This window comes from Polyergus mexicanus, unplaced genomic scaffold, assembly GCF_030449975.1.
Source record: "Polyergus mexicanus isolate NDT 795.1 unplaced genomic scaffold, iyPolMexi1.0 SCAF_6, whole genome shotgun sequence".
NCBI classification, from domain to species: Eukaryota; Metazoa; Arthropoda; class Insecta; order Hymenoptera; family Formicidae; genus Polyergus; species Polyergus mexicanus.
Window position 1 is genome coordinate 9,857,723 of NW_027223326.1, and position 22,285 is coordinate 9,880,007.

General features: G+C 35.1%; 5 protein-coding genes across 8 annotated transcripts; 2 read left to right on the forward strand and 3 right to left on the reverse strand.

Moving 5' to 3' along the window:
- The first annotated feature begins 314 nt into the window (after positions 1-314).
- Positions 315-1,525, forward strand: LOC138933876 (NADH dehydrogenase [ubiquinone] 1 alpha subcomplex subunit 7). The gene is made up of 3 exons (XM_070297009.1): positions 315-504; positions 975-1,153; positions 1,338-1,525. Exons 1-3 carry the CDS (start codon positions 436-438, stop codon positions 1,399-1,401), a joined length of 312 nt encoding a protein of 103 aa, XP_070153110.1. The 5' UTR covers positions 315-435; the 3' UTR covers positions 1,402-1,525.
- A 25-nt stretch (positions 1,526-1,550) lies between these two features.
- Positions 1,551-12,080, reverse strand: Pi4kiiialpha (phosphatidylinositol 4-kinase III alpha). 3 transcript variants are annotated; one of them, XM_070297008.1, is made up of 23 exons: positions 11,799-12,080; positions 10,803-11,196; positions 9,989-10,497; positions 9,600-9,915; positions 9,280-9,342; positions 8,721-8,975; positions 8,429-8,621; positions 8,129-8,339; positions 7,784-8,038; positions 7,355-7,707; positions 6,697-7,117; positions 6,510-6,617; positions 6,221-6,427; positions 5,854-6,130; positions 5,256-5,748; positions 5,047-5,182; positions 4,572-4,904; positions 4,197-4,484; positions 3,782-4,009; positions 3,354-3,700; positions 2,990-3,266; positions 2,506-2,912; positions 1,551-2,404 (listed from the first exon to the last, which is right to left on the reverse strand). In XM_070297008.1, the coding sequence occupies exons 1-23, from the start codon at positions 11,883-11,885 to the stop codon at positions 2,179-2,181; spliced, it is 6,384 nt and encodes a 2,127-aa protein (XP_070153109.1). In that variant the 5' UTR covers positions 11,886-12,080; the 3' UTR covers positions 1,551-2,178. The 3 variants fall into 3 exon arrangements, with proteins under 3 accessions (XP_070153109.1, XP_070153107.1, XP_070153108.1); XM_070297006.1 differs by lacking the exon at positions 9,280-9,342 and having other exon boundaries at positions 8,429-8,624; positions 11,799-12,079; XM_070297007.1 differs by lacking the exon at positions 9,280-9,342 and having other exon boundaries at positions 1,552-2,404; positions 11,799-12,079.
- A 290-nt stretch (positions 12,081-12,370) lies between these two features.
- LOC138933833 (zinc finger HIT domain-containing protein 2) lies at positions 12,371-14,388 on the reverse strand. The gene is made up of 5 exons (XM_070296864.1): positions 13,852-14,388; positions 13,394-13,682; positions 13,054-13,320; positions 12,773-12,976; positions 12,371-12,711 (listed from the first exon to the last, which is right to left on the reverse strand). The coding sequence occupies exons 1-5, from the start codon at positions 13,896-13,898 to the stop codon at positions 12,394-12,396; spliced, it is 1,125 nt and encodes a 374-aa protein (XP_070152965.1). The 5' UTR covers positions 13,899-14,388; the 3' UTR covers positions 12,371-12,393.
- A 95-nt stretch (positions 14,389-14,483) lies between these two features.
- LOC138933832 (choline/ethanolamine kinase) lies at positions 14,484-20,042 on the forward strand. 2 transcript variants are annotated; one of them, XM_070296861.1, is made up of 7 exons: positions 14,484-14,776; positions 14,897-15,071; positions 16,194-16,306; positions 16,428-16,907; positions 16,979-17,225; positions 18,724-18,888; positions 19,069-20,042. In XM_070296861.1, the coding sequence occupies exons 2-7, from the start codon at positions 15,048-15,050 to the stop codon at positions 19,180-19,182; spliced, it is 1,143 nt and encodes a 380-aa protein (XP_070152962.1). In that variant the 5' UTR covers positions 14,484-14,776; positions 14,897-15,047; the 3' UTR covers positions 19,183-20,042. The 2 variants fall into 2 exon arrangements, with proteins under 2 accessions (XP_070152962.1, XP_070152964.1); XM_070296863.1 differs by lacking the exons at positions 14,484-14,776; positions 14,897-15,071 and adding an exon at positions 15,786-16,098 and having other exon boundaries at positions 16,164-16,306.
- Positions 19,634-21,953, reverse strand: Rpn9 (regulatory particle non-ATPase 9). The gene is made up of 5 exons (XM_070296860.1): positions 21,813-21,953; positions 21,613-21,726; positions 21,135-21,461; positions 20,694-21,026; positions 19,634-20,568 (listed from the first exon to the last, which is right to left on the reverse strand). Exons 1-5 carry the CDS (start codon positions 21,938-21,940, stop codon positions 20,301-20,303), a joined length of 1,170 nt encoding a protein of 389 aa, XP_070152961.1. The 5' UTR covers positions 21,941-21,953; the 3' UTR covers positions 19,634-20,300.
- Positions 21,954-22,285: the final 332 nt, after the last annotated feature.

Consider the following 22,285-nt stretch of genomic DNA (forward strand, 5'->3'; position numbering starts at 1 on the left):
TTTACAAATTATAATACGCGTCACATGTTCCTGAATAATTTTCGAAAAAATTCAAAAGTTATTTTTAAAAATTTTTGTATATATATTTGTCGCATCTTTATGCAATTCATTAGAAAATGTTGCTATTTAAAAAACATATCCCGACTTACCATCATAATTATGTTACTAAAAGATGTGATGTATATTCTTATCTCTGTAATAATCGTGAGATACTTTCGTCGATTGTTACTTTACTGTATTTTTGATCTACGAAAATTAAATCGATTTATATCGATTTATATCGATCGATGCGAGTAATATCGATACAACACAAGTGTTTATCAATGCTTATTATTTGTGATTTGTGGTTAGCTATATGGACAGTTTATTAATTGTAACAAATATTGTGTTAAGCTTTGTTATTTGTTAATAACTGGATTAATTTACTGGGAAAGCATGCCGGGTGCAGTTGAACACCGGACTGTTACACCATTGATACAATTGATGCGAGAGACGTTTCGTGGTGTAAGTTAATGACATTTACTTCAATTATGTAATCTGTAATCTTTTCTATTTTTTAATATGTTAATTTTTAATATGTTAATTTTATTTGTTAAGTTATATTGTTATTGATTTATTAATATTAAAAGAATTTCCTGAACAAAATAAGTCATCTATCTTAAGAGAAATAATTAGTTACAATGTTTTATTATGAGGTTATATATCTGCATAAAAAATGTTGGATTTAATTTGAAGAAATTGAACAAGAAATATTTTTAGGGAAAATATATTACACTTAAATTATTTTTCTTTATTTTCAATATACTTGTGTATCTTCTTGACGCAATTTTAGAAATTTTAGAATTTCAAATTACATTTCTACAAGATTTTATTCTTGTGATAAACATATGTTATATTATAACATGAAATTGTATAAATTAATTCATTTTAAATAGGATAACTTTCTTGATGATTTCTGAAATTATGTATTGCAGAAGAAAATCGTGTTAGCGGTTAGATATCCTGACGAACAAGCGGCGCGCACTCAACCTCCGCCAAATGTACCAGGAGGTCCTTATCATAAGACTTCTCAGATTTATTATTACACTCGAGACGCAAGACGAGAAGTTAAACCACCATTATTGATTAGTGAATCAAGACAGATTGGCATACAGTAAGTAAAATTCACCAATTTAAATTTATCTAAAAGAATCAAAATTAATGTATATATTTTCGAAAAATAGATATGCTTCTTTGGTTACATAATCGCATAAATAATTAGCAAAATAATTTTGTAGGAATAATTTATAAATAGGGAGGAATTTCCTTTACTCACACATATTCTTTAAAATTTTTAGGAATGAATCTCCTGCTGAAGAGAAATATCTTAGTCCAGGAAAAGCTTACAATTGGGATTCTTAATTTTATAAAGTTCATGTAGAAGATGTTATATTGCAAATTACACATGGATGTAATATATTATACAATGGTAGTTTTGCTCTGACATAATTATTGTACATAGAAAATAAATTAAGCTACTTAATTATTTATTGTATAATTAACTGTTCCCTCTAGAAAGTTATTTCAAGTAAAATTACAAAGACAGAGCAAAACAACAAACCGACATAAAAATGTGCACATACATATTCTTTGTAGCATTTTATATATATTAGTCAGATTTAATACTGTCACAGGTCATAGAACTGAGGATTAAAATATGCATCATAAGTTGAAATATATTTTATATAAGTCAGAATTTAAGTAATTTAATTTTTAATCATTTAACACATTGCATAAATTAATAATAAACAGGAATGTTCTCGTATACATAGATATGCTGCGAAAAACAGACATGTATACATATAATATATATATATATATATATATGTATCGGCACAATATCTCATAGATAAATACATTATTACATACATATACAGAGTAAAATACACGTTTTCACAAAATACATGCGGGACTAAAAATAATATTGACATCGATATAAATTTGTACAGCCTCGCTTAATTAGCTATCACACTGCAATATCTAACAATATCTAACATGGTATGTTAAATTCTTGGATTCTAACTAGATAACAACAGTCGTATAGCGAGCGCAAAACGTTTGCCAACTAACGATTATAGGAATTACAAGGAGAAACAGGAGAATGAAGAAAAGAGATAACTTCTCTTCCCCAGCAACAATTTAATAGGGGATTTGATTCTGATAATATTGTATCATATCATAAGTTTTCGTACGGAAGTTGAGGTAGCTGTTACGTATTACATTAATCATGAAGATTGCCGCATCTCTATCGGTAGCAGTGGGAACGAATCGGCTACGTAGGAGCTTGATTGTTTGTCCACGGAAGCAGGGTAATCCTGTGTCAAGCATAAGGGAGACGAGAGAGATGATGGCTTCCTGGTAGGGCCTACAAAATAGAGAACATTTAAGTAGACATATTTAAGCAACACAGCAATACACAGATTTGTATTTCTTGTTACAACTAAATATTGTAGCTTTTGCATTTACCTGACCGCGAGGAAAGCTTGTACGCACAATTCCATGAACCAGCGGAACGGCGCAGCCTCCATTTTGCCACCCATCACGAGCACCATCTCGTCGGTGAGTTTGATATCGGGCTCGAAGCCCAGATTACCGCCGGGTGAGCTCTCGAACATGAAGCCGAAGTCGATGTGTATGATATGGCCTTGAGTGTCTATCATGATATTACCATTGTGACGATCTTTGATTTGCAGAAGGTAGGTTATCACACTGTACGCCGCCATCGACTTGACAAAGTTGCGACGAACGTTTTGAAATTCTTTGGTTGTCTCGTCCCCGTGTTGAGTAATGAAATATTGATACATATCGCTATCTGTCGTACGCCCGAGCTGGTCCCTCGATGTTGCGTGCGGCACGCATTCTATCACGCCGCACTGATTACACAGGAGCATAATTATAAATGAGAGATATTTATCAAATAACATGATGAAATAATCGATATTTATCTCACCCCAGGTGCTGTGGCCACCACTCTATAGGGAAACAAGAACAAGTTCAGCCCGACTTTCTGGAATATATTCTTAAAGATGCTAATCACTTGCAGAGCCAGCATGTCCTGCCTGACATCATCGCCAACTTTGAAAATAGCGGCTTGCCATGTCTGCTCCTCCGGTTCTTTCTTGGTCTCGATTTTTCCGTTAGTCGAGACTGCTAGCGCAATGTTCTCGAGCTCATTGATACCGTATCTTTGTACTTTGAAACGTGCTAAGAACGGTGCCTTAGCAGCGCTGTAATTGTAAATCAATTATATAATACTTTACAATAAAATCATCTTATGTAAATCATTGTTTTGTAATCATCTTTCTAAATCGTACCTCTGCATGGGAGTACCGCTTTGATAATCTATATCGATAACCATTGCTTCAGGATTCGATGGTAGATAGCAACCAGGTTGTACTTTCACTCTCGCTAAGGCTTCTAGACATGCGGCTTTACGTTCTGGCCCTTTAGGATATGGTCGGATTTCGCCAGAAATATTGGTAATCTTTTCGAAAAAGTCGAACTCCCTCTCGTAAAATTGTTTTGCTGGGCCAGACAGTGAATTCAGGATATTCTTCGTTAACGAATCTAATATGTCATACAGCACGGGATCCTTCACCTGCTTATCCTCGTCCATATACACATTAGTGTGCATATTCCATATCAGCTGATGTGCCACTGCCTAAGACGCGTTATAAATCAAAGCAATTACAAGCAAATTTCTTTCTCGATTTAACTTAATTTTAATCACAAATCTTATTACCTGCGATCGTTTAGCGATTTTCTTGATAAATTCGATTACATAGCCCATTGCATCGTGACGGACGGCTTGCACTAGCTGAGGTATATAAAAAAGCACAGCGTCGGCGGGGTAACTGTCCAACACTTGCACCGCGTACTGCGCCGAGATAGGGTGATGCGGAAATTGTCGTGAGAAGTACGCCAGTGCTTGAATCGGAGACACTCTTGCCCATATTAACATATAAACTAACTAAAACACAGAATTAAGTAATTATATCACAAATGCAATTAGATGAAATAATAATATCCAATGTATAAATATATGGTAACATTATACATCTTTAAAACTATTAATTGTATATTGATATATTGCAAATTATAAAATAGTGATCCACTAACTAAAAGTTATTACGCATAATGTATTCAAAATATCTTACTTCAGGTACATCGTTGAGCAGTGTGTCCGTCGTGACAAGATACTGCAATGCTTCCGACACATGCATGACTGGTATAGGTTTAAGACGCACCAAACCGCAGATCTCCTTGATAATGACTTCGTGATTCTTCAATCGCACCGGTAGGAATATAGCCAGGATGGGACTGATCTCCCACGCGAGCCGCGTATATTCGCGCCAACGATCGTTCATCCCTTTGGCGCGCCAGTCCGCGATACTCCCTTCTCCTTGCAGTGCGAGTTCCGGTCTTCCGCTAGGATTACGCCAGACCTACAAGATTTCAACATTAAAAAGCGTTATCTCCATTAAACAGCGATAAAATAATATATAATACAAAGATTCATCGAGCACTCTCACCAATAACATCTCGATTTCAACCGCTAACAGCTCGAGAATCAAGTTTCTCTTCTTGATATAATCCTTCACGAAAACATTGGCGTTTACAATTCGTTTGCTGCGATTGCTACGCTTGCCTAATGTATTGCTACTGGTCGACATCGGCATGGTGTTCATCCACACATTACTGGACGACTTTGAAAAGTCGTTCGGCGTGGGAGCAAGCGTGGCGGCTAATGAACCGATTGTCTCGCTCGGAACAATTACCGCGGTTGTACAAGTTTGAGAAGTCACTATTTCAAACTCGTTATCGGCTCCCGTCATCATCAAGTATTTTTTGTCGCTATGCATTACCTGCAGAAAGGAAGCAAAACAGAGTAACGCGAACAAATAGCGATGTTGAGGAATTAAAAGGGATATTAGTAAAAATCTTCACGATTAAGATCAGCGCGCCTTAATTTATAAAGTATAGGCATAATTTGCTGCACACTTTTACCTGCCAAAAACGTATTAATGTAACTATGTCCTCGCTAAGTTGATCAATCTCTTGAGTCGGTAATTGACGTTCCCGACAGAAATAATCCAGACAATTGGAATAGATGCGTTCACGCAGCACGTTTTTGCTCAAAATCCTGCGGGAATAGATCCACCAATTATTCTTTATCACAATTATTATTTAAAAAATTATTCATTTCATGTATTTACCTTGGTAAAACGTCACCTTGCAACAGTACCAGACCGCACGAGAGTAGCTTAAAACGCACGCCAACCGCGGCAACGTGCCGATTAATACCAGGCTCCTCGCCGAACGCACCGACAGTCATGGGTAACGAGCGATGTAACAGTACGGCAATCATATCGACTGTTTCCTGGCAACAGTACTTGGCTGTCTCGACAAGCTCGACAATAAAGGTCACCCAGATATCGTGTGATTTCACATGCGGCGGAGTGGGCCCGAGCTTGCAACCCTCGTAGACTGCGAGCGGACTGACTTCTTCCTCGTTTGGTGCGAACAGGCCCATCCTCTTGTCAACAGTGTACTGCCACGCGAGCAACATCTCTTGCAAGAAACGCAATTTTAGATCAGGTCGTACGGTCAAGATCCATTGCCAGCACTCGACCGCCGTTGTCATAGCCGCGGTCGTGAACAGTTCTATCTGCGAGCATGCGACTGTGTGTAGCAATCGTCTATGTATTCCTGAAAAGATAAATAATGAAATTACAAAATAAAATTAAACAGAATGTTCTGTTTAAAATTATGAATTATAAATAAAATTATGAATTTACTGCTATTCAAGTTTACCGGGCATGGATATTAAGAGAGCAGTGGCACGCCAGAGAGCCCCGCGATGAGCGATATCATCGCGCTCCTGAGAAGCGCGGCGAACAGCCTCGATCAACCTATCGATGACTTTATTTCTGCATTTCTCTAGAGTCATCTCTGCGGTTGGCGACTCGGTGCGCGCGAGAGCGAGCATACCCGCTACCTCGCCGGCATGCCAGGATCTCGTAGACATCATCGATAACAGCCATGAACTCGTGCCCTTCGGAGCGCGTGGCCTCTTGTCCAATGAATTTGTCTATAAAATACGTTATTCCATTAGTATAAAATTAATAGCGAGTTATTATTTACATAATGCGTATATAATATATTTAATATCGCTACATACATTTGCCGGAATTACTGTGGGAATTGCGGTATCCACAAATTCGAGGACAGAGTCAATAGCCAGCGACAAACCAGAATGATGTCGCATGCCGGAAGATGGTATCTGATTAATATACTCTTGTAGATGTGATCTGGTAGCTTGCGGTGCCCACTTCATAGCCTCCTGTACTATACCTTTACATCTTGCAGTAAAATCTTTCACAATAATCTGTAATAATTCATGTGTTAGTATAAAATCTGTTTTATTTTAGCAAATAATCTAACATATAAATTACATAAAAATATCATACCTCTCTTGCTTCGAGAGTATTCATAAGCTCAATACTGTATGGTGTGCTAGGTATTCTCAAACTAGGAGTTTCTTCATTTGGATCAAGTTGTAATGAGTATGATAAAATCTGCAATACATTTATTTATAAAAAGAAGTCCAACGAAACATATAGATGGAATACGAGATAAAAAGCGCAATGAGAGTACCTGTAATGTATCCAACATACTCCAGAGGACTTTACAATTCCATAACAGATGCGGAAAAGCATCCACTAATGCACTGAGATACTTATCCGCCACCCTTCTGATTTGCTTGTGCACGTGATTGAAACGCACCAACAGGAATTGCGCATGATTCTCAAGTTCTTTCTCGCGTTGCTCGTCCTTCGGTTTGCGTTGCATTACATCCTTGAACTTCGCAAAGACAGAGTCTGCCACGCAACATATACACTGCCACATGCCACTCTTATCCTTCTGCAAATCAGTATCGCATAGGTACTCCATTATCGGTTGCAAACTGGGTTCAGGACTATTTGCCACCCGCAAGGTCTCTGACCAATAAACGGATAACAAATATGTGCATTGCGCAAACTGCAACTTGGTCACATACGCTGATATGTCGTTTGTACTGAAAAGAAATCACAAGAAATTTTAGCAGATACTAAATAATAAAAGATATATATCTGAAAAATAAAACATTAATTTCTCTTAATAATAGAACAATGCATATCATCTTCTTATAATTAAGACAAGAAAATGTCACATATTCAATTTTCAACAATTCTCTTAAACAATCTTTATAATTAAAAAGATTAATAAACATCGAAAATAAGAGAAATGTATAATGATTTGAAATAAATCATACCGGGTGCTTATTTTCAATACTTGACTCCGCAACTCCTGCAACTCGTTCAATGAGACACTGTCATTACGTACTGCTGATGTGTATTGTAACTCTCGCATTTCGAGACGAGCGCTGGTCTGGGAAATAAGATAGGGCGACTTGACTGCGATTTCTTTGACACCTTCGTACCATTCGGGTGGCCACAATCTCGACGGATGATCCGCGGCAAAGCCCATTATAACGCAATACAACCAAAAATCCTTGAACAGTTTCAGAAGTCGTTTCTGTGGATGTCTGATCGGCGGTAGACGGCGCATCAATATCGCAATCACGGGGATGAGTACTCCTAAATTTCCGGCGCTGCTAGCTGCTTTCTGCATACGTTTACCATGTTTAAGATATTTTCCTCCTACATTTTGTTAAAATTAAAATAGATTAAAGCAATCTTACCGTCGCGATAATACTATTTGGCATCTTGTCACTGGCGCGTTTACCCTCGAGCCCCAACTGCACAAAAAGCTCAAGAAGATGCAATAGCAAATCATCCAATTCCGACTCGCCTTGTAGATTCGCCGCTATATTCGCCAGCGCATTCGTAACCGCTTTGGAAACATGACAATACTGCTTACGATCATCGTTCGCAGCATATGTCGCCGTACTCGATCCCAATGACATAGAGAACATTTGCATTATCCCTTCGTAAATCTGCGTAACAAATATTCTTGATAATGATTATCCAAAGTTTTTCATTCGAATGTTACAAATGGCTCTAAAAACATTAAAATTGTTGCTAACCTTTGGTTCGCACTTGGCTATGATCATGCAACCCAATTGATCCACTATGAGAAAATCGAGATCACTGGGAGTGCGGCAGAAGAGTTGTTGGAAAAACGGGAAGATTGTGCGCATCGTCTTCGGAGTATCTTTTAGCGCCACAGCCACATGACCCAACATAATCACAATATTCTTCGAGACTACTTCGTTCTTCAATTTCTCGTCATTTTCACTAAAAAAAATATCGAGTGGACATTGCAATTTTATTTATGTATGCTCGTCAGGAAAATTATAAACTTCGATGTCATCGAACAGCCGTACCCGTCGCTTATATCCGCAGTGTACAATCTGTTCGAAACGCTGGCCACGAGCGCCGGCACGCAATCCGGATTCACGGAATGCGCAGCTTCCAAGGCAATGCAGAGATTGCCGATTGCTGCATCGCGAAGTTTCTCAAATGCCGTATGCACTGATGATGGCGTCTGCTTTGTGTCGCTTATTTCCTTCCCTTGAACTGCTTAAAAATATATAAATATAGGCTATATTTATTACAAATAATTTTATAATTAACACATTGACAAAAATAATATGCGATAAGAGAGATGAAATTTACCTAGCACTTTAAATTGATGTTCTTTAATGGAGTATTCGCTATGTTGTCGATATAACTTCAGAAGAATCGGCGATGGTGCAACGAGAAAATCTCGTAAATAATATATCGACGTACTGGCTATGTTGGGAAATTTTTGCGCTAATTTTCCTAATCCCTCGAGACAAACCATCAATAATGGCATATGTGCCAGCACAAGCTTCGGTCCATGATTGGAATTAATCTTTTCCACGAGTCGTCCGCACAAACTATCCGCGCCTGAGAATCAAAATTGATATACATATATAATTTACAATATAAATATATAAATATTTATATAAAACTTTCATTCGCAGCATTGCCTGTTACAGAGTTATCGATATTAGTCATTTATACATGACATTTGAAAAAAAAACACTGCAAGAAAGAGCAATCAACGGATTATTATTGTACTACTAAGCAGAGATATATATATATATATATATATATATATATATATATATATATATATATTTGTTAGTAATTACATTAAAATAGCAGACATGTTAATAAGGAAGTAACACACACGGGTAAATCAATATACCCTTGCCGATCAGCATTGAACTGATATCTGCGAACAGCGCGGACAAATCATATTCGCCGGATACTGGAAAAATAACGTGAAAGAATTTTAAGAAACCTGTACTTGTATTGAATTACGTGTTACATGATCGATACAGACATTGATTTCTCGCGATTACTACCATCCATGCGCTTACAGTTACAAGCACAATCGTGAAACTCTTCCAATATATAGATTATTATTCTTATATGAGTGCGCAATCTATCTAATCTTAGGCAGAAAATGCTTCCGCGACGCGCGATATTTATTTTGTCATCGACAAATGTAAAATATATGCTCACCCGTCTCGTCGCCAATCGCCCAGACCAGCAAATCCACGCACGCGGAGTTGGCCATCACATTCACCTTGAAGCGATTAACGGTACGGAAATTCGTATCAATGTCCTCGCGTTCGCTCGCGTCATGCTGTCGCGATTGCAGCTCCGTTTGGCCCGAGAGGAACAAACCTTTGACGAATTCCTGCACATCCCTCGTGAACGGTGCTGGTAAATCGTGCTGATTCTGCAGAAGTTCGCGCAACAGAGCCACCATCACTAGATTCATCGTCTCGCTAAACGTACGATATGGAAAAATGTGTACTTGACCAGAACTGTAAACCTAAAATGATATTATAATTACGGTTAAATAGAACAATAATAGAAAATAAAAATCGTTAATATAATTAACTCACTTGTTGCGTCTCTTCATCTAAAAACGTTAGGATCTCCTTTGTGAGTAATTTTTTAGCTAGGGCTAACACACTCTGCAAATGAACCACGGTGAATTGCATCCCGGCTCTTCTCTCGGGACTCTCGTTGCATCGCATCTGCGGGAATTGATTGAAGCTCGATCCATAACGACTGAAGAAATACGTTGTTGGGTCGTACGGTACTGACAGAAAAGACTGTAACGACGGTCTCTTGCCGCATTGATAATCATGACTATCATAGCCCGGTAGCGCTATGTTGTCAATACACGAATTAAAGTTACCGCTCAGAGATCGCGGAATAATCGGTCTAAAGTTCGAGAAATTATACTGTTTTTTATCGGGTATCAAGCGGTTCTCGGTGCTGCTTGCTGACGAGGGTGTCTCCCGGCGCGGGAAGATGCGGCAAAGCAACGGCGGATCCGTGCACGCGAAGCGGCCCATCGATCGTGCCAGACCAATCAGTACTGGTACCAGACATTTGCATAATGATACTGAAACAAAATGTAACACATCGGGAATGTAATTTAATTGAAACTTCTCATTTCTTATCAAATAATATAAAATACATATGGTTTAAGACAAGAACTTAGTGTTTCAATGATATTAAGCCCAATAAAAATAAATTTACAATATATTCTGACTTATTCTTTCCTTTATTAGTACATGTTAATTTAAATTACTAATTTTTTAACATTTCAGATAGAATTGTCATATGTATCTTATCATTTCAAATGATTGCAACTTGTAATATCAGAAACAACCATATATATATTAATATATTTGTTGGGCTACTTACTCTTTGCTTGCAAGCCCCGATTACTATTTTGATCTTTATATCCACGTATCAGATTGGTCAGAACCGCGAGGATCTCAACCTGCGTTGAAATGATTTCTTCTCGTACTGGTTCGCATCTGGCTGCCACATCGCTCAATAATGTGTTCAAGCAAAAGCTGAAGCGTTCCGCTACCGGAACTCTTTCGGCGAGCGAACATTTCACCTCATCCCGCCACACCGCTTTTGGAAGACCACGTAACAGTCTGAGCAGATACGGTAATATTCGATCTCGATGTTGTAATCCAGATTCCAAAAAATAAATTCCTAAGGCTATGGTCGCATCCTGACCCCTCTGATCTAAGCGGAATACACCCTGAGCAGAATCTTGCGGACATAACTTGTACAATTTGGCTACCTGCAATTTGATATAAAAAGAATAAATTAACTTCTTTCCTTTTTCATAATTGCTTTAATCAAGTTTTTTTGGTAATTGCATTATGAGAAAAAAATAATGATCCAAACTCTTCTCTTGGACATAATCCTATAAAATATTATATTATTATGTTTCAAAATATTTATAAATAATCGTAATTTTATATTATATATAATTTTCTTCTATATTATAATACCTTAAAAATAATTACACATATCTATTATACAGCTTTATAATTTTCTTTTATAGCGAATAAATTTTCTGAATATTTCTATCTTACATTTCTATTCTATCATAATAACATTATTATGTTTCTTATGTCTCTTTCAAATAGATTATATAAGTTGCAGCTATAACTTTTTTAACGCACCGGTTAATTATTACGTCACAAATAACTATAATAATCCTACAAGTGTTTCTTGGATTATGTCATAACGCAATATGTCAAGATATCAGCTGACATTTCCTGCGGCTAACCCTAATACGTCAAGCCGATGGAAATGTAAAATAATGGTTATTCGTGAAATTATCGAGAAATTAATTAATTTCTCTTCGATCAGAGAATTCTATCTGTAAAAACTTACCTTTTCCCATGGTGTAGGTTTGATAGCGGCTAAACATCTCGCCAATTGTTGTACGGCGTTCGAGAAAAATAACTTCTCGTCCGCCATTATTTCGCAGCTGACTGATCATTAGCACTGACTACGTATCAACTAAACAATTCAGAATTCAGATTGCATCTTGCATCCCACTTATGCGAGAATTGTTGTCGATAACATCGTCTGCTAGAGTATGTTCTTGAACCACGAGAGGAAGCACAAAAACCTGTCCAATGGATTTATATATAGCTGAATAATAAACATGCAGAGATCAATGAATTATGTGTTTAATATACAGATCACAACAATGTGACATTCTTTATTTTGAATTCGTGATTGATTGATTTTACACTGTGCATATACTTTAGTTACGCGTTTTCATGCGAATAGATCTTAATAGTCGCTATCCCCTCCTTTTTTTTCTATATTTTTTTATTCTAAAAATCTAAAACAATACAAGAATATTTATCCACATAAAACTGCAAAATATATTGAAAACTGTTTTATTATTTATCGTTTCAATAAAATAATACAATATAGTTATAGGAAATAATAAAACAATATTTTTTTATAATTGTATTTATACAAGTTCTGTTCCATAATTTTTCATCCACGATAAATAATATTCTAATTTTTTTAAATATAAAAGTATATTTTTTTTTGAGAGATTAATTTCGCCATCACGTCTATGTGAAAATCTTTTTGTAAATTCTTGATTGCTCTTTACATTTGTATGCATTGAAATTTCTTTCTTGGCTGCTGTCAGTAATCTATGAAGTTCCGAGAGCGCCGCGGATATATAAAGAGTTTTCATTTCAGAACCTGGTCCCTGCAAAATCGAAGCACCTGCTTCTCTTAGCGCCGCTAAATATTCTTCATTTTGAGGCAACCAGTCAACCTAAGCATTTATTAATAGCATATTATTATATGAACTAATACAATGTACATAAATTACTTACACTTTTGACGTTTCCTATGACAGATTCAATCGCCGAGTCTACATCTTTGAAGACTTCATTGTTTCTCATATTCGCACATATAGTTAAAAAGACATTTGCAGCATCTTCGGCGCAACTTAGATAATCTCCAATATAATAGAGAGCTGTATACGCATAAGCGTATATCACATTTGTCACATTGAAATATATACAAGGGGATGCTTTCTGAATACAAGTAATCCATTTAATCAAATTTGACTATTCTGATTATATAAATTGTTATTGATACCAATAAATTTTACCTGCAATTCATTAAATAATGGTACATCTACTAAAATAGGATATTTTAAATCATTGTAGGCATTCATAATATCCTCTTCAATGGGTTGAATTAATTTTCTTTCAACATGATGAGTCCACCATGGTATCCATTTGGGTAACAATTTTTCTGCTTCTCCATTCTTTAATAATGCTTCAAATTCTTGCTTTTCTGCATCTGACAAGACTGACCAAAGTTCATTCGGATCTTCAAAATTAACATTCTGCAATCTACTTTCTAAATCGAGAAGCTGAAACATACATTTGAGAATAAAAATTTATTAGATTATGGAATAAATCATTCAAGTTATTAGTTTCATTTACCTCTTGCTCATCATCTGAATCTAATAGACAGTCCTTGTCATCAATACTGCTCTCATCAAAATCTTTTAAAATATCATCTTCTACATCTACTTCATGTACTCTTTTGAGGATTTCTATCATTTTTTGTCTAGCATCTGGATCATTTTCCTGAGATTTTAATTCATCCTCGATACATTGTCTGTAAAAACTCTCGGAGCAATCGGTGTGTGCATCTGATTTGTAACACTCAGTTCCGCAATAGCCTATGCCACATCGCGGGCAGGTATACAAACGTGTGCGTTTGTCACATCTAAGATTAAAAAAGTACATGGATAATGAAAGTTCAAAAGAAATATCAGATTTATAATCGATCTTTGCAAAGTTACATTTAATTTTAGCACAACTTCGCAATTATTTCGCAAATACCTTTTTTACAAGTTAATTGCAGTTAAATATTTGTATCAAAGAATTTCACTTACAATTCACAGATATTAGCAGCTGAACTCGGACCAGGAGATTCCATCATTTTAAATAGTTTTATTAGGATTTTATTATTCCAGTATAAACGAGTAAACAATGTTTTGATTACTGTGTTGTATCGTTGTATCTAACGAAGTCTCTACTTTACCGATGCATTGTGTACTTTAACAAAGTATCTTTTTATCACATAGCAAGATGTCGCGTTTTCCTGTCAATTGTCAATTATCCAGTGTTTCTTATCGAGTATATGTGCAAGATTACTTGAAATTTTAGAAAAAATGTAATGATGAATGTTTTATTTTGCACTTTGGACTTCAACAATTATGGATCTTGCGGAATAAAACGCAATCATGTCGCATTCCGTGCACAAGAGTTATTAGCATAATCTCCACCATCATTTTATGTAATTCTCCTCTTTTTCCTTGTTATATAAATTATGATTTGTACAATGTACAATACATAAAATACTACGCAAATATCTACACGCGTAATAAGAACGCTGCGTTATCTTGAATACATGTCGACTTAGCAATAACCTAATCATCTATTGACAGTCAGCTGATCCACGTGCGCGTTTTCATTGGCGCTCTCGAGCGAGCTGCAGCAAAAGTAAACGGAAAGCAACGCAATGAATCATTCAGAGCCCAACAGTCGTCAAGAGTCATCGGTTTTCCATTCAACGCTTTGTTTCGAGATAATCTCCTCCTTCTTTTCTCTTTCTTTCGCAATATTGTATATTTTGCGAAAAAAATACTTGCGCTGATAAAAGATACCTTCTTTTATTGCCGGTATCAATTGTGTTGTACGTCAAATTCCGTGAACGATAATTAACGCAATTAATATCGTAATCTTCCAATCTAAATCGTCTCGTTAACGAGGCCGCAGACTTGTTTATCGCGAAAGACGGGAAGTTGCAAATATCAGGTGCATACACATTATACGTATAAATTATCTTTTATTCGGCTACGTATATATCTCGTGACATAACTCGTCACGAATCGCAACGACTGTGTGATACGATCGTGCCGGTAATAATAACTATAGCTTTCGAGGTGTGCATGCTACATCGGGGAATTCGATCGACGTTCGGAGAATTCAGCTTTCTCGCATATCATCTTCTGAGCGTGTAAGCGATATCAATAGGCTCCCGATAGCGTATCCGACAATATCGAGGAACAACCTAAAAACTTTAGACATGGGGATGGGCGTCGAACACAAGGTATTTACTATGATACTCCTTTATATACTACATTTCTTTATTCTCTTTATCTTTCCGAGACTGAAAATTCACGTAAACTTTCGATATCAACATGATAACATTGGAATTTAATTGCTTTGCGACACAAGAAAATACTTGTAGCCTTGAGGGCTTGCCTTCGTTATATTTAACATATACTCGATATCCCTGACATATATAATTATTTATATATTATTTATATGTAGTTTGTGTACGTTGTATGTACACACGCAATTGCTAATCGAAGCTAATCAGAGCGAGCTAAATAGATAAATTTTGCTGCGTTTCGATCCGTTCTTATCAATTTTCGCTTATCTATCTGCTATGTTGCACAATGTTATGTCGAAAATGTTCATTAATTTATTTTTGTGCACAATATTTCAATTTTCGCGTTATACGCATGCACATGCGCCATATGTTTATGAATATCGAATAAGTAGAATCTGTTTTTATACCCATTTATAAACTGCGATCGCAAATTCTTGGTAAAAACAGAATGTTGCACAAGTCGTCATAATCGCGTACGCTAAAAGAAATTAATTTATCAACAAAGAAATGCGCAATATATTCGCATATAAATTAAGCGCAATTTGCACAATTGCATTTTGTATACTTATATATTTAATAAAATATTTTTAATTTTAATCTAATTTTTTCCTTTCCTTCTAATCCTTGAATGGATATGCGTAAACATTAGATTTTCGTATCCAAAGTACAATTTGTCGAATACCATTTGAGATCCACTGGTCAGTAATGTGACGTCAGTAACATCGTGACGCATGCGGTTTTTTTCTGTAAACAGTAGATGATTTCGATATTATGTATACATGATTTTTGGCATAATGTTTAATCGCTATTTTTCGTTCCATTTATAATTATCATGAATCCGCGAGCTAATCTTTAGCTGAAATAATTTTGAAAATCATATTGCATCTCTTACTCTTGTTTGGTTATTTTTGCCGTATTCCGTCATATCAGAAGAGTGATTGAAATGATTTATCAATAGCTGGTGAGAGAAAATTATATTTGAACTGTCTCAAGAAAGAAAAGATATAATTAAGTACTACGTTTCAGAATTATTCCAAATTATATCTTTTATAATAGATGTCGGACAAGAATCCCGAAATGAGGGAAACTGCCGCGAGAATATGTAGAGATTACTTGCATGGTGTTTGGAAGCACGTTACTGCGCAGAATATTATTCTGAAACGTATAAGGTTTGTATGTGTAAGATTTTTATGTGTAAAATACTACAATTTATATAATTCAATTATAGATAAATTAATTTATATATAGCAATGAGATAAAATGACAAAGCTTTTATATTATTACTTTCAGTGGTGGTCTTAGTAACTGGTTGTACAATATCCAACTCCCCGAAGGAGCAGTTCCAATTAGGGGGGAACCTCGTCAAGTTTTGCTACGTCTATATGGACAAGTACATGGAGAGAGAGCCTTGGAAGGACTCATTACAGAATCTGTCATCTTTACTTTACTCTCTGAGAGGAGACTTGGTCCCAAGTTGCATGGAGTATTTCCTGGTGGTCGCATAGAGGAGTACATACCCGCTCGACCTTTACTCACAAAAGAACTAGCAGATTCCACTTTGAGTTCGCTAATCGCAGAGAAAATGGGACATATACATACAATGCAGATACCGATTAGCAAAGAACCTAAATGGATATGGGAAACAATGAATAATTGGCTTAATACAGCGACAGATATTCTTGAAAATAATGAAGATATTGATATTCAGCATTTAGAGAATATTAGTGCAATCAAATACATAAATTTGGAACATGAAATTAATTGGCTCAAGTAAGTAGAAAAAGTTTAGAATTTATCAAGAAAACATCACTAAGATTAAAATTTACCAATTGATTTGTCAGGGCACTTGTGATGCAACAAAAATATCCAGTTACATTCTGCCATAATGATATGCAAGAAGGCAATATACTTCTACGTCAAAATACGCGAAAGCCGGAATTAGTACTCATTGACTTCGAATATTGTTCCTACAACTATCGAGGATTTGATATCGCTAATCATTTTGCTGAATGGCAATACGACTACACAACGCCGGAATATCCTTTCTTTCATGAACGTCCATCTGCTGGTCCTACAAAAGAACAAAAGGTAAGTTTGAAATGAGAGAAGAATTGGGCGATGATCTAATCTAGGTAAGATATTCTAATTATCTGTTCAATATGCTTCATTCAGCATTATCATATCATGAATTCTTTTATAAACAGATTAAACCATTGAGAATATATTATAATACTCGCAAATAAGAGATTGATGTATCTATTACAATGATATAAAATTACATTCATAAGGGAAATTTTGTACAAGAAAAAATTTGTAAAGCTTTGCACGATAATAACTTAATACCGAAATAGATAATCCTTTCAATAATCCAGGAAAAAATCAATTTATTACTCTTTTATTTTCTCTTCATGTTTACCAAACATTTATTTAAATTTATTTTAATTACAAGAAATACAAATTTGATTAAGGAAATAGTATTCATTTTATGTATCATGGAAATGTAATGGGTAAATTATTGTCAGAATTTTGTAATTTAATGCTTACACGATATAGTCTCTTCGGCTGCAAAAATTACATATTATTCGGTACTGTGTCAGGACACACAGTAGATAGGGTGTCAGCTTGGCGTGTGCTGCGTGTGTATATATTAGTTTCGCAGGACCGCAGTCCGTCAAGACAATGCTGATGCCTGCAATCAGAGAAAAAAATGGCCAGCAATCTGAATGACAATGTCTGCGCGATGGATCCCGACTTGTGGGTGCTCTACATTTGTGGAACCAGGGTACCACCATCTTGGCAACACCAATCCGCTCGTCTACATTTTATAGTACCTGTACACTCTCCTCACTCTAATCAATTCATAATCTACGTACCCTTATATGAATGTACTGTTTCGGCAGTGGTAAAAGTGCATTAATCTAGCATTGGAGCACTTTGACTGATGCGATTCTGTACGCATAATTAATACTTGCCAAATTAATAGCTGATTTTGCGAAAACGGTTCATATTATAAATGTGTCGATTTATCAAAATATTATTGGGGATTTATAATCGCGCGTGCGTTAAGTAAATAGGAAATATTTATCTTAATTACACACACAAATACGGATAGGTATGAATAATTCAATAATAAAAATAAATACAATATATATTAAATAATGATCATCTTTTTTTAGATTTATATAAAAATTTACAAAATAAAAAAAACTATGTAGAATTTCATATTTATTTTTTTAATATACATTTCATATTGCGTTAAATCATATCATAAATTAGTTCTTTTGTATCTTCTTCTTCAGATGTCTGTTATTTATATTATCTCATTTGTTGGTAATATTCAAATTCTGTCCATGTATGTCCAGTTTGTTCATATTGCTATAACAATATTTTGTGTATTTCATTATATATTATATTGTATAAATTACTTTTTTTGAGACAATCATTATTGAATATTTTTAATGTACAAACGAGTCTATTATAAAAAGATTATTTTAACAATTATTAAACAAATTGAAAAGTACAAGAATAGGATAACTCTTTGTCTCCTCTTTAATACACGGTTTTATAAACTAACTTTTCTCGACAGCTCAACTTCATAAGAGCCTACCTGAAAATACTGGGGAAAGAAGGATCTGTGGAGGAGCAGCATGTCATGATGGAAGTGAGGGTATTCTCGTTAACTAGTCATCTATTTTGGGGTCTTTGGAGCATCGTAAATGCTAAAATTTCACAGATTCCATTCGGATATTGGGTATGTATAGATGTGAAAAAATTTTGATACGTACTTTAAATATGTTAAAAATAAAAAAAATTATATAAGAATATTTAGGTATATATCTTATATTATCGTTTTTCTATCTCACTTTTCGGACTACTTTCAATTAAGTAATAAATCTATTTAAATATATAAACGTAGGATTGCATGTTTCAGGATTATGCTGCCTCCAGATTGAGGAATTATATGTATCTAAAAGAGAAGATTCTTGCCTCTGGTCCACCAGCTTTGGATGGTAACTTAAAACGAAAATCCAGAGATATAGATTGAAAGAACAAGATTGAGAAGAAAGAAGATACATTTATAATCTATTTATAACACTTTGCTACATAAGTAGGTAGCTTTATTTGCTTTATCAAATCCAACTAATGGCATTGATACAATCTTGGCGAGCAATGAGTAACTCTTTTAATAGAGTATTCGAAATCACGAAATAATGGACTCTGCTGCTTTCATAAATATATAAGTGCATTGTTTGAAGAATACACGAGCAGATCAAGAATAAATGGAAAGTCAACCATGTGATATAGAATAAGCATATACTTAAACGTTTCGTTTAGTATTCTTAATAGCATTTGTCAAATCTTAATGCGCTTCTATCAAAAGTAAGAAGCAAAGTACTTAAATGTACTTTATCATTTTTATTTGTAATATTTTTTTAAATAAATGAGAAAATACTATTTTTTTTATAAGGAACGAAAGTTAAAAACGACAAGGCTGAATGTACAAAAAAGTGGTCAAATTGTGAATTGTTTGTCATTTATAAATATACTTAAAAAAAAATATTTTTTTATATATTTATTGTAAGATTATATCTCCCAAATTCTTTTTTTGTTAATCATATTGTGTTGAATCTATGTGTTTGATTGTGTACTTGTAATAATTACGTATAAATTATACTTGTAAATAGAATTAGAGAAGTATTCGCCACACACACGCACACACACATTTGTACTTGAAATTACATAACTTGTGTATTATAATTAAGTATAAGTACTTAATATTGTATAGAGAAAGATATATAGCATTTAATATTCACAATTACTGACATTTATCAATATAAAATGCACCAAGAACTGGAAAAATGTATTTTCACGAATTTTTAAATAAAATGATTACTTTTTTGTTTCTATTGTGAATTTTTTTTATAATCTTTAATTGGCTTATAAAATAATATTTCTTATAAATATTACAATGTTTCTTGCTTTTTTGCAGAAGGAAAAAAAATTACATTACACAGAGGACTTTGCGTATAAATGCAAATATACGAAATGATTTTTCATATTTATTGATAGTATGTTAGGAAACTGATTTTATAATCGTAAATGCGTGAATCTCAACGTAATATAACAGATTAATAATAAGATGATCCACGCAACAAATCTTTCTCAAAGAGTAAGAATCTCAGAGGCCCTAGACTCCAAAAGTTTCTCCATCGAACTAACATCTTTGCACCATCCATCGAGACGTTGTACCATCCCGGCAATTTGGCTGCGATCTAGAACGCGCGGCTGCACCCAAGTCATGTTAACAGTACCCGCTACCTGATCTATGGCACCTCGAACAAGACCTTGAGCGAGAGCTTTCATCACTAACAATTCCACCTCACCGAGAGGCAGACGCGTCTCTTGAGAAATCTCCGCAAACGTCAATTGTCTGTGCAAACATTAACGTGGAATGTTCATTTAACAAGGAATTAAATAAATATCTCATTTAATGCTCCACACTTTGAAGCTTTTATAGCATCGCATACATGAAAGATGTTAATGAATTAGACGCACCGATTGTTGGCTTGCCGCTTGAAAGTCATTTCCATAAGGCAAAGCAGAGAAATTTTTTGTCTCAATTTTAATTCCTGTGCAGCTAGATCAGCTACTTTACTCCATTGCGGCTTCAATCTCTCCAACGCGACGATATCACCAGCATTGAAGGCTTGCAACAAATCAACGAGCCAATTGTTGGGTGTGCCCTTTAACGATTCGAGGACTGGATGTGCCAGCAGTTCTCCAAGATTATAAACTCCTTCGCCTAAGAGTGCTGCTAGACCAAGAAAGAAGGCGTGTTGTTCTTGCTCTTGTCTACTCAAGCTGCTCAGTTCAATACAACCTAGATATCTTAATAATAAAAAAGATATTAAGTAAGCATGATTTAGTTAATTATAATTGATCATAGAAAAATTATACAATTCACAATAAGCTAATATAAATTATACATAAGTGTACCTTAATGCTGTACGATAATACTCTGCATGTTTGCCTTGTAATCTATATAGCCGGCTGGCTAAAAGGTAAAAACGTCCATGAACTGTTGTAATACCATCGGCATTATCTAGCATAGCTTCTACTTCTTCTATAATCTTTTTTGCTTGCTCTTGATTATTCAATTTATCCAATAAAATCTGTCCCTTGAGAACCTTACAGAGGGCAATAGCTTCATTATTACTCTGGACTTTAGTTTCAGTTTTCTCTAAGAATTTAATTGCCTCTTGTTTGTCTTGAAATTGTTGTATCACATGTGCCAATATTTCCACCAATGACAATGGATTTATTCTTCACAAAAATAATAAAAAAATTTTTAATGACAAGTAAGAATAAAGAGAATGCGAAATAACATAGCAAAGTATAAGGAAAAATGATAGTACGCCATGCAAGATTATAGTTATTTTAAATTCGAAATATAGATGTAATAAAAAATACTCACTTGTTTTCAAAGGTTGATAGGAAGTTAACATATAGTTGCACGAGATTATCTCCCTGCTGGAGCGTCGGATTTTTCACAAACGTCTCCAATTTCAGCGTCAGCTGATGCCAAAGCCTGCAAGTCACCGGGACCGACATGTCCATCTGTTACTTTTTCCGTCATAAAATCTCATTATACGAAATAATATATATTCGTTTTACCTTTTACTGTACAGCTCCTCGAGCTGAGCCCATTCCGCGGCCAATTCCTTGTCGGAAACATTTTGTTTCTGACTGAGAAAAGTGTTCACATCTTTCACCGCCACGGACACCGCCATGTCTAATGACATGAGTGAGCGAGACCGCGAGACTGAATAATTGCGATACGTTTATGGTTGCGCACTCGATTCTCCAAGTGTGTTCTTTTTAGCTGCGCTTCATTATAAAATTTGAATTCTAGATGAAATTATGGCGATATCGCATTATTGCCAACAAGAGGCCTCTGCGTCCATAAAATATTAGTAATCAGACTTCTTATTGGCTAGTAGGAAGCAACGGAAGCAAAGACTTCTTTGTTCTGATTGGGTAATCAAAAAATGCATTTATCTACCCCTATCTAAAAAAGGCATATTATGTCGATACTCGAAAGGTATTGTTGCTGACTGGTTCTGTTATTGCGTTTATTTCGTAAGCGA